Consider the following 20,865-nt stretch of genomic DNA (forward strand, 5'->3'; position numbering starts at 1 on the left):
TGCTCTCCAAACCATTCGAAGAACTTGTCTTTTCATCTATTAAATGGCATGGGTTTTAAATGTGGCAGCAACTTCCATGACAAATCTTAATAGCGCCTAACACAGATTAACCTCACCTTCATGGGTGTATCTAGACAAATTCCAAATAAACAATAATATAATAATTAATTGCATTGGTTATTCAAGGGGAAGAGGCATCAACATGTCTAGGTTAGACCTAGCTAAGGAAGACACCCATTAACAGACAAATTAAGGAAGGGAGAGGCTTTCTTATTAGAGGGTGTCCTGACCTTTTCATGTTTCATCCATGCTAATTATCACCCTGTGTATGGATGAACTTCCTCACAGGATTATGTTAACATTTATTGTTAGGGCATGCTCTTAGAATCCTTCAGAGGGAGAAAAGAATGCATTTGGTGACCACTTATCAACAAAATAACATAAATTTTAATATGGTGTTACCAGAACTGCCTCATAAACTCACCCTCTCTTGCCAGTCTGTTCACTGCAGGATTTAGCCACGACCTAAGCCAGCAGCCTGGAGCTTTGTGGGAGGGAGATGGTGCTAACAAAATCCTTCACTTCTCCCTGACAGGTCAGGTCTGTGGGAAGCACAGGCTGGAAGCACTGTCCCTCCTCCTTATCTTTTACACACATAGCACCTTTCTCCATAAAAATTACTCTTGGGACCAAGCTGTGCCCAGTGCAACCCATGCCTAAGAAAAACAGGACGATTACACACCAAGAACAAACAAACAAGCTGACCTAACCAGAATTTTCTCCTTCCAAGCAAACTCAGTTCACTGAGTTCCTGTCTCCAAATGGTATTTGGGCTCCTCTTTCTCACCTCACACTGCCCTGTCTTACTCAGGTGCCTCCAATCCCTCAGGTAAAGCAAGTACCTGAGGTGCAGCTTCTGCCCTGAGGGGTGCAGAGAGATACCAGGTGCAGTAATACCTACAATCCTCTTTCCTGCTGCACAGCAAGTGGAAGAGAATCTGGCTATCTGAGGGTTATTGCTACAGAGGAGCTGGGAAGCTGCAGGGAAAAAAAAAAAAAAAAACACAACAAAGAAGCACTGCTCTGGACTTAATAAATAATAGAAGCTAAATAGCTTTTTCGTTCTTCCACTTTTTTTTTCCCTATGGTTTTTTTTTTGAGAGGAAGAATGATGTAAAAAAAATCAAAGTGGTTCAAGCTTCAAACCCTAAACAAACTTTCTTCCTGATTATTTATCACCTGTGGAGGCTTTACTACTTCTGAGGGAGAGACAGGAGAGAAGGAGTGTAAAGACAGAGGGAGAGGATGAAATGACAGGATCATGTACTGATGACAGGCACCAGCCCCTCATTCGCACCAGTGGCAGCATCTCCTTGGTGCCCAGGGTTTGTTCCACAAACACAGCAGCTCCTGCTCTCAAAGGTGGCACCAGCAGGGCTGCAGCACACAGACCAAACAGCCTCTGGGGACACTGGAGGTCAGAGGCTGTTTGGTCCATGTGCAAAGCAGCCAGGAATTTGGGCACAGCTTCACTGAGGTCCTGCTGTCTGACCTTCCATGGCGGGTACAGGAGTAATGTGTCTGTGCAGAGCAGCAGGGGTAATACCTTTTTAACATCTGCTATCCTTTCCTTCTTAGAGGCTGGTTTTTCTTTGGTTTCAGGAGGGGTCTGCTGGGATTTGGAACCCGTTGATTCACTTTCGGATTCAGACTGACTCTCAGAGGACTCGGAGCTGCTGTTTGACTCGCTGCCCTGCTCACTTTCAGACTGGCTTGCAGAGTCAGAGCCAGAGGCTTCTTCGGATGCCGAGTGACTAATGGTAGAGAAAGAAGAGGTTACATTTGAACTGCACTGACACAGCTGTGAAATACGCAGCAGTGAGCAAACCTGAGACACATCCGAGCCACAACAAGAGGCTTGGAAAAGCCTGAATGCAAGTGTGGGCCCTGCAGGAGCAGACACCCCACACTGCCATCCTGCAGCAGAGGCAACTCCTTCCAGGACTGGCAATGAGCACGGGGAGAGTGCAGACCCAAGAACCCAGGATCTCCTGCTCATCACCAGAACAAAAGCAGTGGGGGTGGGTGAAGAGAAGCACTAGCAGTACCAGCAGCACAGGGACGTCCTGGAGTGAGGAAGAGGAAGGTGCAGTGGGAGCTGCAGCATCCAGAGACCATCCTGCTGTATCGAATATAAACTGTGGCTCCAGCACGGCGCTCCACTGCATCCCAGGGTGCCAGTGGCTCCAAATGAATCTGATATCCACTTTCTGGGGGAGGCCAGTATCAAACACTATACCCATAACACCATGAATGATGTTAAATATATATATATTTTTTTAAATTTTTTTTTTCTTTCAAAAAGAATGAGTTCAGCAACAGGGCAGAAGAAGCTTATATGGGCTTGTGGCTGGGGCAGCTCCTCTTTAAAGGATTACACCAGTGCTGTGCAGACTGCATTTCTCAAGTCAAAAATGGGAGAGCAGAACAGTAAGTAGGTGTAATTCCTTCTTTATTTTTTGTCTCATTATATAAAAATGGGTTAACACACAGAGTATCCCCTTAAATAACAGCTCTTCAACAAAACAATGAGAGGCCAAGCTATTTTAGTTGGCCAAAATATTCAAATACCTTTGCCCAATCGCTCCCAACATACATATTTTTTATTTTAAGATGCAAAAAAGCAAACTGAAATCTCAGTACACTTTATCACACGTGCACTGGCAAGGCAGCATTCAAACTCCACTGCCACAAACAAAAACACAGTGAAAATTATCTACAAACTTATGGAACAAGGAGCACCCTGTTCCCAGCCAGCTTTGCACTGGCAGCTGGATGTGTTTGTGATATTTAAGGATTCACTTAGAACACTATGAAAGAAGAGTCAGGATTTGCAGAGGGATTAAACAAATTTTTATTTTTTTTTTTGTACAGAAGTAACAAAGTACATCAAAGGCTTTGCTCAAATGTCACGATTCAAGGAAGAAATAATACAAAGAAAAAAACCCAACCCAACAACAACGAAACCACAACAACAACCACCAAAAAGAAAACCAAACCAACAACAACCCAAACAAAAAAGCAACCCAAAGCAAAAAACAAAAAAAACAAAGCACGTGCAGGTGTCGGTTTCCAGCCGGCTCCACAGGATCTCGCCATCGAGCCGCAGCCGGGCCAGCACAAATGCCGGGAAGCGGGCAGGGGGCAGCACCCGCGCGCCCTCAGGCAACACCGCCGCCATTTCGCGGCCGCCCCTCCGCCGCCATCTTGCGACCGCGGGGCTGTGCCCGGTCCCGGCATGGATCCCCGGCATGGATCCCCGGCATGGATCCCCGGCATGGATCCCCGGCATGGATCCCTGGCATGGATCCTCGGCACTGCCCCCGTCAAGGGGAACCGCGGGGAGCGCGGCTCTCCGAGCCTGAGGGGACAAACGGAGCCCCTTCCACAAGGAGCGGGGGCAGCCATCAGCCCGCTGTTTCAGTGTCCCAGCCTAGGTCTGAGGGAACGGGGTTATCATACTGCATCCTGCAAGCAGGGCTGGAAGTCCAGGTTGAAGCACGTTTATTGCAGGCTGCCCTGTCCCTCCTGCCTGTCCCTGTCCATGGATGGAGGTTATCCACGAGAAACAAAAGTGCAGCCCCACGCACTGTGTGCCATTACACTTCTTGTTCTGCGGGCTCTCCAACAGTCCCCCCCTTGTCCACCACAGCTCTCCATTGCCACAGCTGTGACTTGTGATGGTGCCATGGCCATAACCTGTGGGGCCACTCTCATAACCTGTGGTGATGCCACGGCCATAACCTGTGGTGCCACACTCATGCCACATACATGACTTGTGGGGCCACTCTCATAACCTGTGGTGGTGCCATGGCCATAACCTGTGGCCCACACTCATAACCTGCGATACTGTCATGGCTATAACCTGTGGTGCCGTGGCCATAACCTGTGGGGCCACTCTCATAACCTGTGGTGCCACACACATGGCTGTGGTGCTGCTCCTGGGAACAGCACTCCAGCAGCTCTGGGGACAGATGGTGCCCACAGGCAGGGCTCAGCAGGACACCATTCCGCTGGGCCTGCACAAAGGAAGGGTCTGGAAGCATCCAAAGCTGTGCTGTCACAACAGTAAGTGCCACCATCAGGCTCAGCTTGAGGCATGTTGGCGTGCCGTGTCTCCCACAGGGGTGCACGGAAGAGGAAGACAGCTTCTCCTTCAATCGGATTTCTGAGCAATTGCTGGAAGGAATTTTAACAGCCCAGGCAAGACTGAGGCCAGGCAGCTCTGACAGTATTTGTTTAGAGTCGGAACAGTAATTAGTGTCCTCCTCCCGCTCTGGAGCTCTTTGTTCCTCAAAGCCCTAAGCTTTATTTCAAGGACACAGGGACACAGGCTCTGTGCACATCAATAGCCATAATTCTTGTGCTTTATCCACAACATTGTCTGAACACTGCAATTCTTTTTTTCAGGCTGTAAACTGTGTCATCTGAAAAGAGGAAGACTTCTCTGGTGACATACACATCTGTATGTGCAGGTATTTGCCTGCACACCTGCTTCCCCTACTAAGGAAAGAAACACAGATGAGAGGTGGTTATGTCCTTTTGAAGGCCGTTTCAAGCAATTCTTTTTTTTAAATCAACAACCTGTTATCAAGGCAAAATATGTGTTTGTCTTTTATATGTTGATCAGATAAAAAAGATAACTGAAAGGCCTATTTTCATAAAATAATCCTTTCTAACTGTCACTGGGACAATCAGGAAGCATTTCTACCTGCCAATAGAACATAATGTATTAGCAACACCAGATGTCAAATCAGGCCTAACACTGTATATACCTGGAGACCTAAGTCCTCTTTTCAGAAGTTATTTTTGGAATTTGTCCTGGTTTAATGCCCCGAGTTAGCATCCAAACAAGTTCTACTTTCAATAAAACTGTAAGTGAGGGGCAAGCTAGAATTAATTGTCACAAAAATCACAATTCAGCCAAATCACCCTCCTCCAAAACCCATGAACATCAAAAGAAAGCAACAGATGGACCATTGGCAACTTCCTTGAAGTGAGAAACTCCTAAAAGAAGTTGAGATCTGCAAAGACTCAGCCAAATACATTCCTCTGGTTTCTAAGAAATACTTTAGGCTGTTAAGTGTGTTTTAATTAAGAGCCTGCTCCTGACTTGAGGGGGAGCAAGACTAAATCATTCCTTACCAAGAAGGACATGTTCCTTCCAAGAAATAAGTAGCTGAAAAGCAGCGATAAGACCTTTTAGAGTGAGGCATCTGAGTTTAAAAGGCAATTATCATGTGCCTGAAGCCTCCAGACTTTGCATTTAATATTTCATATATGACTTTATTCTGTATGGGATCATCTGTGCAAACAGCAAATCATTTTATAAGCTCTCACTCAGTAAGAACAAACAGATCTATGCTTACAGAAGGTGTGAGGCAGCTGAAAAAATTACCCCAATATGCATTTGTGAAACCAAGAACTGATCGGGGAATGGCTCTAACTGGGACCATTCTATCCCAGTGTTTAAAAAGTGGCTTTTGAGGGACAGAACTTGAATTCAGACAGGGGAATAAAGGAGGATTAATAACTCAAGACCCTCCCACAAGCAAAGCTCCTCCCAGCTTTAAGAAGTATTGTGACTGTTTTGAATCTAAACAAGTTTGAATCCAAACAGCAACATTCCACTGTGCTTCGCAAGCTCTGCAGGGAATTGGCACCAGCCAAACCAGCCTGTGAAGGCTGGAGAAGGACCTTGGCAGATTCTCCCATGGCTGGATGACATCGGGGGCTGGATGGCAGCAGGAACCGTTACATTTAACTGCTGTGCATTGCTGGCCACAGTGTCACCAGCGCTGTGGGTAACTGTGCCCGGGTGCACATCCAGGGCTTGCTGACACCAGAATGCCCCGGGCAGGTGGCTGGGACGCAGCTCCTCCCTGCTCCCATCCCTCCTCAGCCTGCAGCCCACGCTCCCAGCACTGGCTGGACTGGCCAGGCTTCCTGGTATCATAGAGAAACAGCAGGTCACTGCCAGCTCCTGCCCGGCCCGGACCCAGCCTTTACAGTAACACAGACAGTGGAAATAAACTGCTCTTGGCAGTTGCTGAGTAGACAACACAACAATAGCTTGGACTCAATGATCTCAGGGGTCTTTTCCAATCTAACAGATCCTGAGAAGGGGGTGAGCAGCCCAGGGCTGGAGGCAGCTGCTGGGTCAGCCAAACTCCATGCCCTGTCCCCACAACCCTGCTGGCTCGGCAGGACCATGGCAGGGTCCAGATCAGGTGTATGGCAGAGCCAGCTCCACCTGAGAGGAGCTCCTGGGCCCCCACAGCTCTTCAGCTCAGGCTGCCAGCTGCTCCAAGCCACTCCCATCCACCAGCAGAACCAGCCTGAGATTTATTCCAAAGCACAGAGCAGCAAAGCCAGTGCAGGCAGGCCACCAACTTAAAACTATTTAAACAGGTCTGTCTTCCAAAAGTGACCTGCACAAACTATGGGATACACAAGCACGGTGACAAAACACAGAAAGGACAAATACACCAAGATGAGAAGTGTGCTGCTGTTAAACATTTCCTTTGAGTATCTGATCTATGTGATGTTCCCTATTATGAAGAAAAACTATTTACAAGAGCATGTAGTGACAGGATAAGGGAATGGCTTCAAACTGAAAGGAAGTAGGTTTAGATTAAATATCAGGAAAAAATTGCTTATTGTGAGCTTGCTGAAGCACTGGAGCAGGATGTGAATGCCCCATTCCTTGACAGCATTTGAGGCAGGTTATATGGGGCTCTAAGCAACATGGTCTAGGGGAAGGTGTCCCTGCCTATGGCAGGGAGGTAGGAATGAGAGGATCTCTGAGGTCCTTTCCAACACAAACCATTCTATGTTTCTATATAAACATATGTGAAATGTCTACATTTATTGCAAATACAAACAAGCACCGTCAATGCTGATATGTGTACTCAAGTCACAGGGTAGCTGTAAAAAGGCACTAAACTAAAATTAATCTTTAGGCTTAATAAGCCAGGGAGAGGAACACAAGATGCGTTCTTGCTACAGATCATTGGATAAAAAAAGATAATATGGGTACCACAGAGGACTGAGCAAATACCACAGTAATCATAGACAAGGCCATACAGACACGGCACATGGAGTGTGCAGGAGAGCCAAGCAAAGGACAGATTGTGACACTGAAAAGAAATAAATAAATTCCTAGTGTTTTCAGTTCCCTTGATTTTATACTGAAAGTCTGCTAAAAAGTGATTGGTCCTTGCCTGTTTCCCAAGGCAAAGATTTTCTGAGTGAGAAACCTTGAGAAGGGTCATTTGGTGAAAGAGCTTTTTCCAGTTTATTTCTTGCAGGGAAAAGTAGAAATGGGGGGAAGGAAGAAAAATACTTCTGCTCCTGTACTCTCCATACCTATGCATGGTACTTTCACACATTGATCTGTCTTCGAGCAGGAACTTAAATTACAATATCCTAAACGCAACCAGGCTCCTCATACTGTTTAGGAGTAAGTCTCAAGCAACTCTGAATACTCAAAATATTATTTGTGCAAATCTGGATCAGCTTTAAAGGGGCACAACAAACTCCCACGGAGACAGGGGGCTGCCCCTTCCAGATTACCATATTCTTCAAAGAAGCATAAAAATATTTCCCTAACCTCACTTTATGATCAGCAACTTCTTCTCTTTTTTTTTTTTTTTTTTTTTTTTTTTTTCCTTAAAGAGGCATGTGATAAGTTCTCCTGGAGAATCCACACTTCTCCCACCTGTGCCTGCAAACTTGGTTTGCAGGGTTGGGTGTTAATTCCATTTACACAGCACTGGGCACAGCTGGGCCGTGCTGCTGCTGTATCAGCTGAGGGATTACACATCCAAGAAGTATCTATCCAAAATATCCACTTGAATTAGGCTGTGAGGCTTTCCAGGCTATTCTGGCCACTGCTACTTACCCCAGCACAGGACTCCCAAGTGCCAAAGGCAGAGCTAAATATACCCCACACTGCTCGCTGCAGTTCAGCAAAGCACTTTGGGCTATCCTGAATGATACAGACTTTCCAAAAGCTGGTGGGGTTTTTCCTCCACTAGGAAGACACTGTGTTGTGCTTGCAGGAGCAAGCAAAAGGAGCAATCCATTCATGATGGGGAGAGCTGGCTCTCTCCTCTCTGATCTTTAAGCCAGAGGCTAAAAATGCTTGGGATGTTTAGTGGGAAAAGAGAAAAAGAACAGCAGAGGGACAAAAGGAATCAAAACCTGTCTGGTTGATTAAGGAGCACCATTGATAATCTCCAAGGCAGCATCCTTCCCTTTCCCTGCACAGAAAGGGAGAACAATTGCAGTTCTCAGGGTTTGAAAGGGCCCATCTCTCCCTCCCCGGGAGGCAGCGAAGCCTTTCCGGGCTCCACATCGCACAGCAGCGGGAGAACCCCGCTGGCTCCCGGCTCCTCCTCACCCCCAGCCAAGGAGAGGAGCAGAGCCCGGGGGGGGCACACCCGCCTCAGAGAGGGCTGTCCCCGCAGATGGGGCAGAAATCGCTCTATGGCTCCAGGTGACCTGTAGTTCAGAAGAAGGGAGCCTGATCTGGCCTGAGGGGTTAATCAAAGTGACTGTTTTTAACCAAGAGATTTAAGGATCAAAGTTTTACAGACAGCACATGGCATTCAAATCTCGACTGGTGACAACTGGGTAGTGAAAAACAGAGATTCCTCCCCATGAGAGAGGTGCAAACGACTGGTATAATTAAAGTATTAGCAATTCTATTAAGTCATCTATACCTAACAATAACACTTGCAAGAAACATGAATAGTTGCAACACGGCTTTTTCCTAAGAAGTCGGGTGTTCTGGAGTCAGTGGATTCTTGACATTGCAACACCCTCGTTGATAGCTGGGGTAAAGGTTGGTGAGCAGTGAAGTGTTAAGCATCTCATCCCGTCTGTGGAGCTTGGCAGACACACTGCACTGAGCCCTGCCAAGATCAAACGCCATGCCAGCACTTCCAGTACAATACCAGAAAGGAATCTGAGATCACTGTTAGACCTTTTTGATTTTTAACCCTTATTAGTCAAGGTAAGAAAAGCACATGTAGTACCGAGTAGGTTATCTCAGCCCACAAGTAAATATAAAGAATTGTGAAGATTGGAAATTATAATTTGTGTAGCAGCAGTGCATTACAAACTGTAATGTAAAATGAGCTGCTGCACATTTGGAAACACTCGGCAGCATTTGGCTCATTATATCCAAAAGACACTCCGTGCTCTTGGAAAATGAGGCATTAACAGTGTGACAGACTTACAAAAGCTTCACTGCAAGTCACGAGAGGTGAACTTTTCCTCTGTGCTTTTTTTCTTTAATTTCAAGGCTCCCCTAAGGGATGTGAAGGTGGGCTTTACATACACACATAAGCACTGAAAGAGCATCTTCGTGGCATTTCAGCACACCAGAAAGATTGATATGAGACACCATGTCAGTGGACCAGCACATCCTTTGCTAGAAGGCTGCTTCTAACTGTGGTAATCCAGGCCATCCCCCTCCCCCAGTGCTGTGCTGTTTGTATTTATTTTCTTTGAAGGAGAGAAGAGAGAAAGCAGAACAGAAGCTTTCTCCAGCCATTATCAGTTCATGAGCTGGATTTCAGCTAGGGGCAAGGAGAGATTTAGAAGCCTTTTCCATCTCCAGAATTTAGCAGCCTAATTTAACATTGCAATTCCTGCTAGGACCATTGTGTGACACAAGAAACAAGAAACAAGATACACACACCTCCAGGTTATGTATCAGGAGATGCAATTACAGTGTAAGCTGCCAAACCCACCCAAAGTAGGTTTACTTGGGCTGTCTCAAGTTCAAAAGCAGCCAGTCCATGGATCAGAAGCTGCAGTTCAGTCCCTGGACTCCTGCTCGCTGCCTCAGGTACTTCAATCCAGGGCAGTCTGCATCTGCCACTGGTACCCTCACCTGCTCTTCAAAACCAGCACTGATAAACCTGAATTAAGAGATGCCCCAGCATAAAAATTCCTCAGAGACAAATCTGACAGCTCAGTAACCTGTTAATGCTATGTGCAACAAAGACAGGAATTGGTTTATCCCTATGCCGAGTTGGAAAGATTAAAATGAAACATCGGTGCCTTCCTGGCCCTCCTGAGCCCTGTCAAGGCTCCCAGTGGAAGTGTTGGTTGAAGGCAGAAGTGTGGTTGTGGCAGCCCCAGCCAGGATCTGCGTTCTCAGAAAGGGCAGCACGGAGCCACAGCTCGGCTCCAGCGCTGGAGGAAGTGGGGGAAGGTGCAGATAAGGGCAGCTGCTGCCCTCAGAGTGCGGCAGGTGAAAGATCAACCCGACAGAACGGGAAGCAGATCGCAGATCGGAGCCACGTCACCTTCCCTCGGCTGAAGGCGCTCATGGAGTTGGGAACGAGCCTGCACACACGTGCGCTCGGCCATGGCAATGCCCCGGCACAGAAACTGGGTTACACAATTACCCAGGTGAGCTCTTTATTCCCATTTCCCAATTTTTATTCAGCAAAAGTCATGCATTTTAGAGAATCTATACAATTTGATTGATTAGCTTAAGATGTCTAACTAAAAAAAGAACAATCCAGAAGACAATGAACGACAGCTAAAAGTAGCTTCTTGCAGTTGGTGAGCCCTTTTTATAGCACTGTATATTCTGTATCCATCTCTGGCAGCAATCACAAAACAGGGAACGGAGGAGTTGAAAGCCTCAGGACTGTGCATGCGTAATTAGATGAGACATTTCCTTCACGGCGTAATGTGAAACAGAAGTAACAAAGCAAAACAAGAACAATCTCCTTTGTGCTGCACACAGATTACATCATGATTCATATGAATTCCTTGCACATTATTCTTTTTGTGTCCCGCACTGATCAAGCACATTTCCTTTTCAAAAAAGGCTCCAGACAGTTTCACAAAGGGTTAAAGCTTAAAAAGGAAAGGAGAAAAAAAGTGCTTGAAGAATGCAGCGGTGCAAATGAAACTGAAAGCCTCGCACATGACCACAACAGCTAAAAAATAGCTCGTCTTCTGGATAAAAACTTGAAACCCACGTTTTGAGGCGTTTTAACAAGCATGTTCAATGTTTCTACTCAGCTGAAAGAATATCAGTTTTTAAATGTACACTGAAAGGAAACAGTGAATTTTAGTGATTTAAGGATACTGAAAACAGTCCTTTAAAAAATTTTAAAAATAATAAAAAAGGCAGATGTTCCGGGAATACTATGGCACTCTACAATTCCTTTTGAAGTTTAAAAAAAAAAAAAAAAAAGGGAAAAAAATCCGCAGCAAAAAATAGCCGTGTTTCTTTTCAAGTGAGGGCTGAAAATAGCCTGCAGCATTCAAACGAAAGCCCTGAAGGCGGGCTGCGCGAGCCCACGCCCGGGCGGCGAGCGGAAGCGGGGGGAGCAGCGGCAGCCGCCCGCAGCCGGCGCTGAGCCCGCTCAGCCAATGGCGGCGCGGCCGGCGCAGGGCGGCCTTTGAACCCGCGGCCGCTTCCCGCGGCGCCCGAGCGGTGCGGCACAAAGAACAGCCATTTTGTGACAGCGCCGGCCGCCGCCGCCCGCCCCGGCCGCCCCGCCGCTGCCCCGGCCGCAGCGGGCTGCCCCTGCTCCCGGAGACACGCACCGGGGCAGCTTGTGCTGAACGCCATCGTTCCCTCCTCTCCCCCCCCTCCGCCAAGTGCTGGCTCGCGTGCACCGACATCTCCATAAAATGGCTGCCACGTCAGGCGAGGGTGTTGTGCTGCGCAAAGCCCTGCGCTGGGAGGTGGCTGCTGTGCAAAAACACGCCATTTCAGACCAGGGAGCTCCAGCTCTGCACAGAAAACGGCCCGGCAGATAACCCACCGCAACCTGGTTTCCCCCCAAAAAAGCTGGTTTAATGCTAGAGAATCTCAGAGCCCGATACAGACACAAGGGCTTCTCCAGCCTTGCAAGGTTTGCAGCTCAAACCGTTCCCACGCCGGCTATTTCACAGGAGGGAGAGCAACTGCAACAGATACAGGCCAAGGGAAACAAAAACTACATATCCCACTGCTGTTACTTGCTATCCCTGCAAAACTCCCTGCTGGGCTTCAGGGGGCCCAGCCTGCCTCCGGCCTCTGCACTTCCCGTGAGGACACCATGGGGAACCGTCACACTACCTGCCTTACAGACACGCAGCACTGAAGATGCTACAAAACACAGCAGATCGTGTTCCTTTACTTATGCAAATCCCAGGCACGCAGCTGGGGGTCAGCAGGAACTGCAGCAGACCCAGAGCAACTTTTCCCTGTTGGGCAAAGTTACATGAAATAATCACTCAGCTCCAAGCTCCATTTACTGTAAAAGCACAAAGGACAGGTATTGCTGGGCACCTGGTAAGGCAGGAGTACAACCCTCAGCTTACAGACTGCAAAGAGTTAACACCACCTCTCTCCCCAAAAACAATAATCTGATTTGGGACAATTCTCAGGCATTTCTCTTTATTTCACACAGGCCTTTTTATTTCCATAGAACTGGAAAAGTTGGAGTCAGTTTTTAAGTTAGGCCACTGTAGTGGTGTGCAAGAACTGTATTTTTTTCCTGTCTGACACCCTTGCCAGCCCAGGTGAGTGGCACAGGCCATATCCACCTCCTCCAGCACCCAGGGCTCCCACCGCGACTGTGCCACCTTCAGCCACTGCCACAAGCTGGTCTCAGCAGCGTGCAAGGTGCACACACCGGTGCATTTCTGGGTTGCAATACAGCAAACTGGTGGCTTGACTTCCTAGAAATCATTTCCCCTACTTCAGGTCAACCTCAGGAAGTAAAGCCCATTTTATGACATTGAGCTGACTCACAGCTCACAAATAAGCTCAACAGGGTTCACTTGCAAATATCCTGTGCTCGACTGTTCCCACACTTCAGGTGCGTTGGTGTCACACACAGCAGGTTTATTTTGAGTAAAAACAAAAGATGTGAAGGGGGAGAAGGGTAAACTCACACAACAGGTGTTAAATGTAAATGGATCAATTATGATAAATAACCTTTCAATGAAAACCCCAAAAGCACACGAGGCACTATGCAAATCTCATACCCCTGAGGACAAAATCCCCTGTGGGACTCCTGCTGCATGGCTCAGATTTTAGCTCCTATTCCCTTCCAACACTTTCAATTTGCTCAACAAATTATGTCTATTGCTGCTCTTGTTGATAATCTCCACTTCAGAAGAGCATAAAAATGTATATAACCTGAAAAATAATTTTATAAATGGTGATTTTTTACATAATATTTTGTGTGCAGCATTTACAGTAAAGAAAATCTGACATGTTTTTAAATTGCATTATTAGAAAAGATCTGCTGAAGTGCCTCAACAATCCTTGAGGCTAATTTAGTTATTAATAATTTCAAATTAAACAATCTTACCCATATCTATTTTAGAATTCAGAAATTGACTGCATTTTTAGTACACTCAAACACCATCCAAGTTTATACCAGAAGGTTACAGTAATTTGATAATATATATACTGCCACACCATTTCAAGTTTGTGTGCTTAGGAAGGTTAAATTCTGGACATCAAGAATACTATTCCAACACCTGAACATCACATAGAGCACATGTGATACAACACACAGTTCAGAGTTCTTTTTTATTAATGTTTGTTAAAAATGCAGGAAGAGAACACCAGAGAAAAAGAAACAGGCCAAGATTCAACTGGAATTAACAAAATGCAAAACTCAGTAATATTTAAAAACTAAAAAAAAAAACCCCAAAAAAATGCATATAGTTTAATTTCCAATGTTTGGATGAGCCGACCTTTTAAATACAAAATGAGCGACTTGGTAATTGTATTTCTGCATTCCCAGCAAATAAACATTTTCAGTATTTCATACTTTTCCCACATCAAGGTTAAGTTTCTAAAAATCTGTAAAGAATCTCATTACTAGACAAAAGTAAATAAAAACAATCTGAGCAAAAACACGTTAAACAAAGCAAGCAAATCATTTGGTGCCTCTTGTTAACAGTCCCAGTGTATATTTTATAATACAAAATGCCATCCCCAGCAGGGCAAAGTCTGGTTAAATTGTATAAAAATATTCTAAAATACCTCCACAGAATCAAAGTTCAACAAGCTCAAATAAAATTTGAAGTAAGAGGTATCCGACAAACAGGCACTTTCCAGTTTATATTTTAAAATAAGCTTTTTTTCATTCATGTAACTTTTTCTTGTGCCTATTTACTATAATTTACTACTACACCAGGCTTCTGTATGGCCCTCAGTTAAAGTTTAGACTTCTGAGATTCTTCAAAGAAAAATTTGCCTTGTATGTAAAATGGTGCAATGCAGCAATGGCTAAACCGACAAGGTCATTTTTCACAGCACAAAAAACCTAAAAACTGAAATTCAAAAGCTGGAAAAACATCATACAGGGGCAAGGGCTGCCCTGAATAAAGGTACAGTACCTTTTGCCTAGGACATGGGCCCTTAAGTCACAACACAAGTTTCAGAAATTGCTACCAAAAAAAATTAGGGTGTGGCATGCTAACAATCTCAAGGTCATTCCTTAAAAAGGAAGCAAAATCAGTAAAATGTTTTCTATTAAGCACTGACAGTAACCCAAGGCTGTCAAAGTAAACAGGGTATTCACAGGTTTTACCAAAAAAAAAAAAAAAGAAAGTTGATAGGTCATACCTCGATGCATTGCTGTGGACTGAACCCTCCTCTCCTTGGCTTTTGTCCTTATTTCTCATCATCTTTTTATTCTTAAATATTAAAAGGGGGTCAGGGGTGTCTGTTTGCTTTGAAGTCCTGTGCCCAGGTATTTACTGTCAAAAGTTGAAAGAAAGGTAAGGTCCCAGTTCGTTTCACTAGCTTTCATTATCAGGAACAAAGTCCTGACGCTGCAATGATATTGTTATAACAATACACAGCACTGATCAACACGGCAAACCGGAGATTTAAAACAAATAATCATTTTTACAAGAAAAATCCGACAATAAACACAGGAGAGGAGCATCCTGCAAACTTTCCCAAAGTAACACTGGATGCAAATAATCTCTGTATCTTATTGCGTCATCCCAATACAGCACAAATCGGTCGAAAATCAAAGTACCCAAAACGGCAGAAATCTAAAAATTATTATTATTAATTGCTCACCTACCTGATCCATGCACCGCCGCCAGGACCAAGTCGATATTAGTTTCGGGTAGTGGAAAAACATTAGATCCAAAATATTTAGAATTATACCGATAAAATACAAATTTCAGAAAATGAAAAAAATATATATATTCTAATCCCAAAAATATGCTGCCGATAAAGCAAAAGAAGCGGTAATTAGTACAAAAATGTCCGGGGGAAAAAGCTCATTAGGAGAGCGCACAAAAATGGAGGTACGCCATGGCTTCTAAGCTGGAAAAACAACGACCTGGGCTCTCTCCACGGCTTCTTCTTTCCAGCAAGGCACGAAAAGGGAGCCCTCAAAAGCTGCTTTTCTGCCCGAAAAAGGTCCGCTCGGCCCCCGATTAGTGCCTAGGAGAGGCAAGGGGCTGTGGGGGCCCCCTGAGGCTGCCTGAAAGTTAGGGAAAGTTGCGTAAAGTGTTGGGGAAGGCACGGAGCTGAGCGCGCTCTCTCTAAGGCACAGCCGCCATCTAGAGCTCCTTCCCAGCTCTGAGCTCTGCCTTTGATTGACACTCTCTACATTTACCCCACAACTCAGGTGATGTACCATAGACCCACCCCTTCATTTCTACCAAAAAAAGAGAGAGCCTCCACCTAAAGGGTGCCTGCTACCCCACAGCCCTGGCTCCTTCCAACTACCCCAGCTCAAGGGGCACCTTAACCCCATGTGGCTCAGGCACCCTTTGGAAGCCAGAAAGAAATGGAATTTGTGCCTTTTGTTTTACAGATTTGCTAAATATTTCAGTGCCTGGGCTAAAATTACTTCCTCCCTGGACAGGAAGTGGTGCTGTTACAAGCCATTTTGAAGGCATGGAAGTGGAGCTCACAGCCATGCAGGCAGCAGCAGCCCACCCTGGGGGTCACCCCACCCAAGGGGCAGCTTCCCCCCAGTTCGGTGGCAGAATCCCCAGACAGGAGCTCTCCCCTTTGCCCCCCAGGGCTGGCCCTGGCTGGGGGGGACAGGAGCATCAGCCGCTGCCAAGCCAACCCTGCAGAGCTGAACTGCCCTCCAGCTCCACAGCGCCTCCCTAGTGGTTTCCCCCAACAGCTCAATTCCACAGCCACGCCATTGCCATCAGCTACACCAAGGCACTACGGTCACGTCAGTCCAACACCATCAAACTGCTTATTCCCAATGCACATTCTTAACCCATTCATGGTCATTAACCGATTGTAGCACAACAAATTAATTTTAAAACTGCACAATGGCCAAGCTGCAGAATTGCAAATCAATCAATGGACATCTCCAACACAACATCCTGGAACTGAGAGGATGTATCACCAAGGGAATGGAGGTGATCCAAGTATTCCCTGACCATTTGATTCTGACTGCCAGTTGTCTTCCACAACCAAAAACAACCCCTCAAAGCACAAGAACATCTGCCATATTCATAAGCATCACAACAAGACAGAGGCATCAGCCACTGGAGGACCACTGGAGGACAAAGGGGCAATGGGCTAGTTTGGGGTTCTATGGGAACATCCATGGCACAGCATCCCAACAGCCCAAAACCATTGGCTTCCACCAGTAGAACCAACACCATCCCCTTTAATTCCTCCACAGACCTGCCATTTATCTCCTTCAACCATCTATCCTCTTTCCACAAGGGGTTTCATTAGGAACTCTCCAATGTCACAAACCATTAAAAAAATTCCACTTTACCAATTATTCACAGAAGACTACTTGCACCTTGACTGCAAGAACTCAAAAATCCCAATGCAAGACCATTCCAAGCATTTATGGTAACACTCAGGAAATCCATTCATTTGAATGAGAAACCCTTCAGAAGACCCACAGTATCCAACTCCACCACAAAAACATATGGCAAAACCAAACTGGGGCAAGTGTCTACCACCAAAATGGCTGGATGGAACAGCTATGAGCAAAAATGGGCATTTCCAAAAAAGTCTCAGCAAGGCAAATGGTTAAACACAGACAATGAACAAGATTTTTTTGGTGTTTTCAAAGATAATTTCAAGGTATCTTAGCACCAGCTTTACCACCTTGGCCCCCCAGCACAAAACAAAGACAACTGTGAGTTTCAGATTAAACATACAGAGAAGAAATGCCTACAGTTAAATTATTAGATCCACCAGAAACCTGTAAAGAAATAATGACTTTAAAATATTAGAACCATTTTTAAATTGATTTGCAAAGGTTAATATATCATCTGTATCAAATGCAATATCATAAATACTCAGTTTTTTCTCATCAAACAATGGCACAATATCATGACACTAAGGCTACATGCAAGAGCAGTGAAGCAGATTGGACACTTGCACAGAACAATTTTAAGACCAAAGAGACTGTTCAGGAAGTCTGTAGTCCAGGAAATCTGTTGAAAAGTTTCTGTACCCACATCACAACCCAAGAACATACCTAAAAAAGTTACACAAAACATTCAAGTATTCCTTTATTGTCTTATTTTCTCAGCCTTCAATTGGTATCAATTCCATCTTAAAATAACTTCACAGAGTTCAGCAGCAGTGCCCTGACAATAGGCCAAGTACTGAAAACTCCTCATATTAAGCACCTGAATGAACAAGCCAGCGAATAAAAATTCATTGGAAGTCATGGCAAAATGAACATAATTTGCAAATGAAAACCACATTTGATATCAAGTACAGCACAAAATTTTACCTTGCCTTCAGTACTTAGCTAAAATATTTCTCAATTTAATAGCCACCAAAAAGGGAACCCATTTCAATATGAACACAATAAAAAATATTCAGCCAGAAAGGACAAACACAACGTGTGAAATAAAACAAAACCTTTTATTTAAAGTCACTTTATAAATTACATTTTTTTAAAAGGGGTAGCAACAGATCTTTTACCAAATTAATTTGCCTGTCATGCAAACGCAACCCGAAAATTTTGCCACCCACTCCTCAAACAGATCCATCATTGGATAGTCACTGATTAATTCAAATGCAAGGTCCATTTTGATAGGATGATCACAACCCAGATCTTCTCTGGTTTAGTAACATGAGAGTCCACGTTTTAACATCCTTTTCTTGGACAGACATCCCAGCACTCAAGCCTTAGTCCACTTCCTCAACCTCTCAATCCCCAGTGGAACTGCCATCTTGGTGTCTCACTCGTAGACTCCTTTTGACACTCTTCATCTGAATGGATTCTTTATGAAAAATTAGAAGAAAAATGCTGTTGGAATACATTTAATTGCTTTAAACTAAGACATTCAACTACTGTATCTTGAAGATAATTTAAACATGTAACTGATGCTTCATTCCATGCTACACAGTCCACAGTATCTACTTTTATCAAAGACAATGTCAAATACTCAATTCAAGAATCAAAAATAGAAATCTTGACCACAATTATAAAAAAAGGGGGAGAAATTATTAGAAGTCCAAGAATCATTTCAGGATCCATGAATTCCATTTGGAATTTCTTCAGTGTTAAACCACTAGAGAAATCTGTGGTGGGAAATCTAAGAAATTTGTTCTTGCAACCATTTTCATTGCACTAGCCCATCCCCTGAAGCCAACATTGCTTAGTAGAACACCAAGGTTGTTGTAACAAGCTAAAATTTTTAAGCACTGTTCAATCTCCTTTCATCAAAGACACAGATCCATCAAAACCAATGAAAACTGGTTTCTTATAGACAGATGGTGACTGGACACAAGACATTCCACCATCTTAACCCAGTTTTCCAGCTCATGAAAGATGTACAGTGCAACAGCAAACACACAGGCAAATGGAATGACTGATTCAGTTACTGATGGGAAAGGACACATCAGAAATCAGATGAAAATGGTCACAAGTCACACTAGCTGCCTTTAGCAAGGCTACTGAGCCATTTTCCAACTGTACTCATCATGGAACAGCAACCAAGCCCATAAGTGAATGGCAAACCAAACTGAGCAAGCAATATCCACATGGATAAATACAAACCCAATGTTCCCAGTTTCCTATCTTGCAAGAAATATAAGCTCAATTTACTTCAAGTAAAATCTAACTCCTCCTCACATGCAAAACTCAGGTACAGGAAGTTACTAAGTGTTAAGAACATCATTTTGAAACCAATGCTGACTGGAGGATGACATGCAAAAAAGGGTTTTAAAATGTCCTCATGGTTTTGAGTATTTGCACTCCAACATCAGTTTATTTTTGTGAATATGTATAGGTTTAACCTCATTTTACTCTGAAAGCCAACTTCACCACCACTCTGCTCCCTGACAGTCCTGGGCAGATTCTGACAAGGGATGCAGAAATTACCCACAGCCCAGCAAAAACCAGTGGGGCCACCTAGTGGTCTCTGCCTCAGCATCCCAGCTTGCCCAGTCTCATCTCAAAATAACCAGTTACAGCAAAGCAAAGAGCACTGGAAGCAGTGCAACAAGCCCCAGTCAGACTTTCACAAGTAGCCATGTGCCCTGTTCTATGCTGTTCTATAGACTTCCTTGTTTTAAATACAATGGGAAAGCACTGCACATAGAAGTGGAATATGGGATCTGGCAATTTCACTTTGCACTGTGAAATGTGCATAGCTGCAGGAGCATTCAACCCCAGGTCATTCATGTTTTCAGAAATAGAACCTTCAGGTTTAAAGAAATGCTCTGTTTCAAACATTCAACTCACCCTCAGTTAAGACAATGCATTAAATATTTGGAAAGGTGTTTTTCCCTCACACTAAGCTGGTCTTGGGGTTGTTTTGGGTTTGGGTTTTTCTCCCAGTTCTCACTAAACTAATTTCAAGTCTACTTAGGCATTTGAAGATGAATTATAAGTTTGAATATTTTTTCATGGCAATGCCTTGACTGAAGTATCAAAACATGAAAAAAACCACCATAAGCTGTCCATTATTGAAACAATCAAACATTCTGAAGTACTAACGTGTACAGTGGAAACCCATAAATAATTAAAATATTAAAATATTTTAATATATTAAAATAATTTTTAGTTAACAGAAATCCAAATAATGACATCAACTTTCCCCACCTCTAAAAACACTAATTTAGTTACGTATTAGTCACCCTTAAAAGGCTCTTTCCAGCTGGTGTCAGCCCTCTGCCTCAGACACCAACAGAACCTGCCAAAAGCAACTTCAGAGCAAATTTCCCTGCTAGGTTCACCTACAATGGGCTGGAACAAGAACTTTGCAAGTAACCTCACAATGTTCATCTTAAACTCTTCTCTAAACCTTGTAAAATGATTAGCAGTAAACAGAATTGACAAGGTATTATAATTAAGAACACATTCTTGTTCTCCAAGTTATTATACATCAAAAAGATGCCACAAAAATGGCCAAAATATTAATAGCAGTCTCTACACTTGTGAAATTTACATTTGCTTTAAAATATTTCACAGCATTTGTTTACTTATAATTAAGGCACATTTTACTAAGAAATTTCAATAATGTTACAAAAATACACTCCTCCATGAAGACATATGCAGTGATCCTACACTTGAGGTAGATACTGAAAAACCATTTCTTTTCCTAGATGACATGGTTCTACCATTCCTTCTGTAAAATGAATTAAGCACCTGCCCATTTTTCAAGCTTCTGTTATCTACTAGTTATTAGTTTGGCTTCCAAGCACTGTACTTTGGTCAGGATAAACCAGGAACCAGGGTAGCAATCCTGTAATACTGACCAAGCTTCCTCCAAACACTGGTAACATGTTGAGACTCCATGCCATCCATTCCCAACCTGCCTAAAGGTTCAAGGCAACAATTACAAAAC

At 44.3% G+C, this 20,865-nt stretch overlaps 1 protein-coding gene and 1 long non-coding RNA gene across 9 annotated transcripts in view; one reads left to right on the forward strand and one right to left on the reverse strand.

Annotated features, from left to right (window-relative positions):
- Positions 1-20,865, reverse strand: part of CHD2 (chromodomain helicase DNA binding protein 2) — an 87,052-nt gene that overhangs the window by 39,141 nt on the left and 27,046 nt on the right. For 5 of the 8 annotated variants that reach the window (XM_079318160.1, XM_079318161.1, XM_079318159.1 and 2 more), the window contains exons 5-7: positions 15,141-18,294; positions 14,672-14,805; positions 1,607-1,814 (exon numbers count right to left, since the gene is read on the reverse strand). In XM_079318160.1, the coding sequence (XP_079174286.1) occupies positions 1,607-1,814; positions 14,672-14,733 (270 nt within the window). In that variant the 5' untranslated portion in view covers positions 14,734-14,805; positions 15,141-18,294. Of the gene's footprint in view, positions 1-1,606; positions 1,815-14,671; positions 14,806-15,136; positions 18,321-20,865 lie in introns of all 8 variants that reach the window. The other 3 variants (XM_079318158.1, XM_079318162.1, XM_079318163.1) reach the window with 3 other exon arrangements.
- On the forward strand, positions 3,154-4,715 carry LOC306808037. The gene is made up of 2 exons (XR_013775887.1): positions 3,154-3,634; positions 4,471-4,715. It is a non-coding gene; the product is annotated as an uncharacterized lncRNA (long non-coding RNA).

Source organism: Erithacus rubecula (genome assembly GCF_903797595.1).
Source record: "Erithacus rubecula genome assembly, chromosome: 14".
Taxonomy (NCBI): domain Eukaryota; kingdom Metazoa; phylum Chordata; class Aves; order Passeriformes; family Muscicapidae; genus Erithacus; species Erithacus rubecula.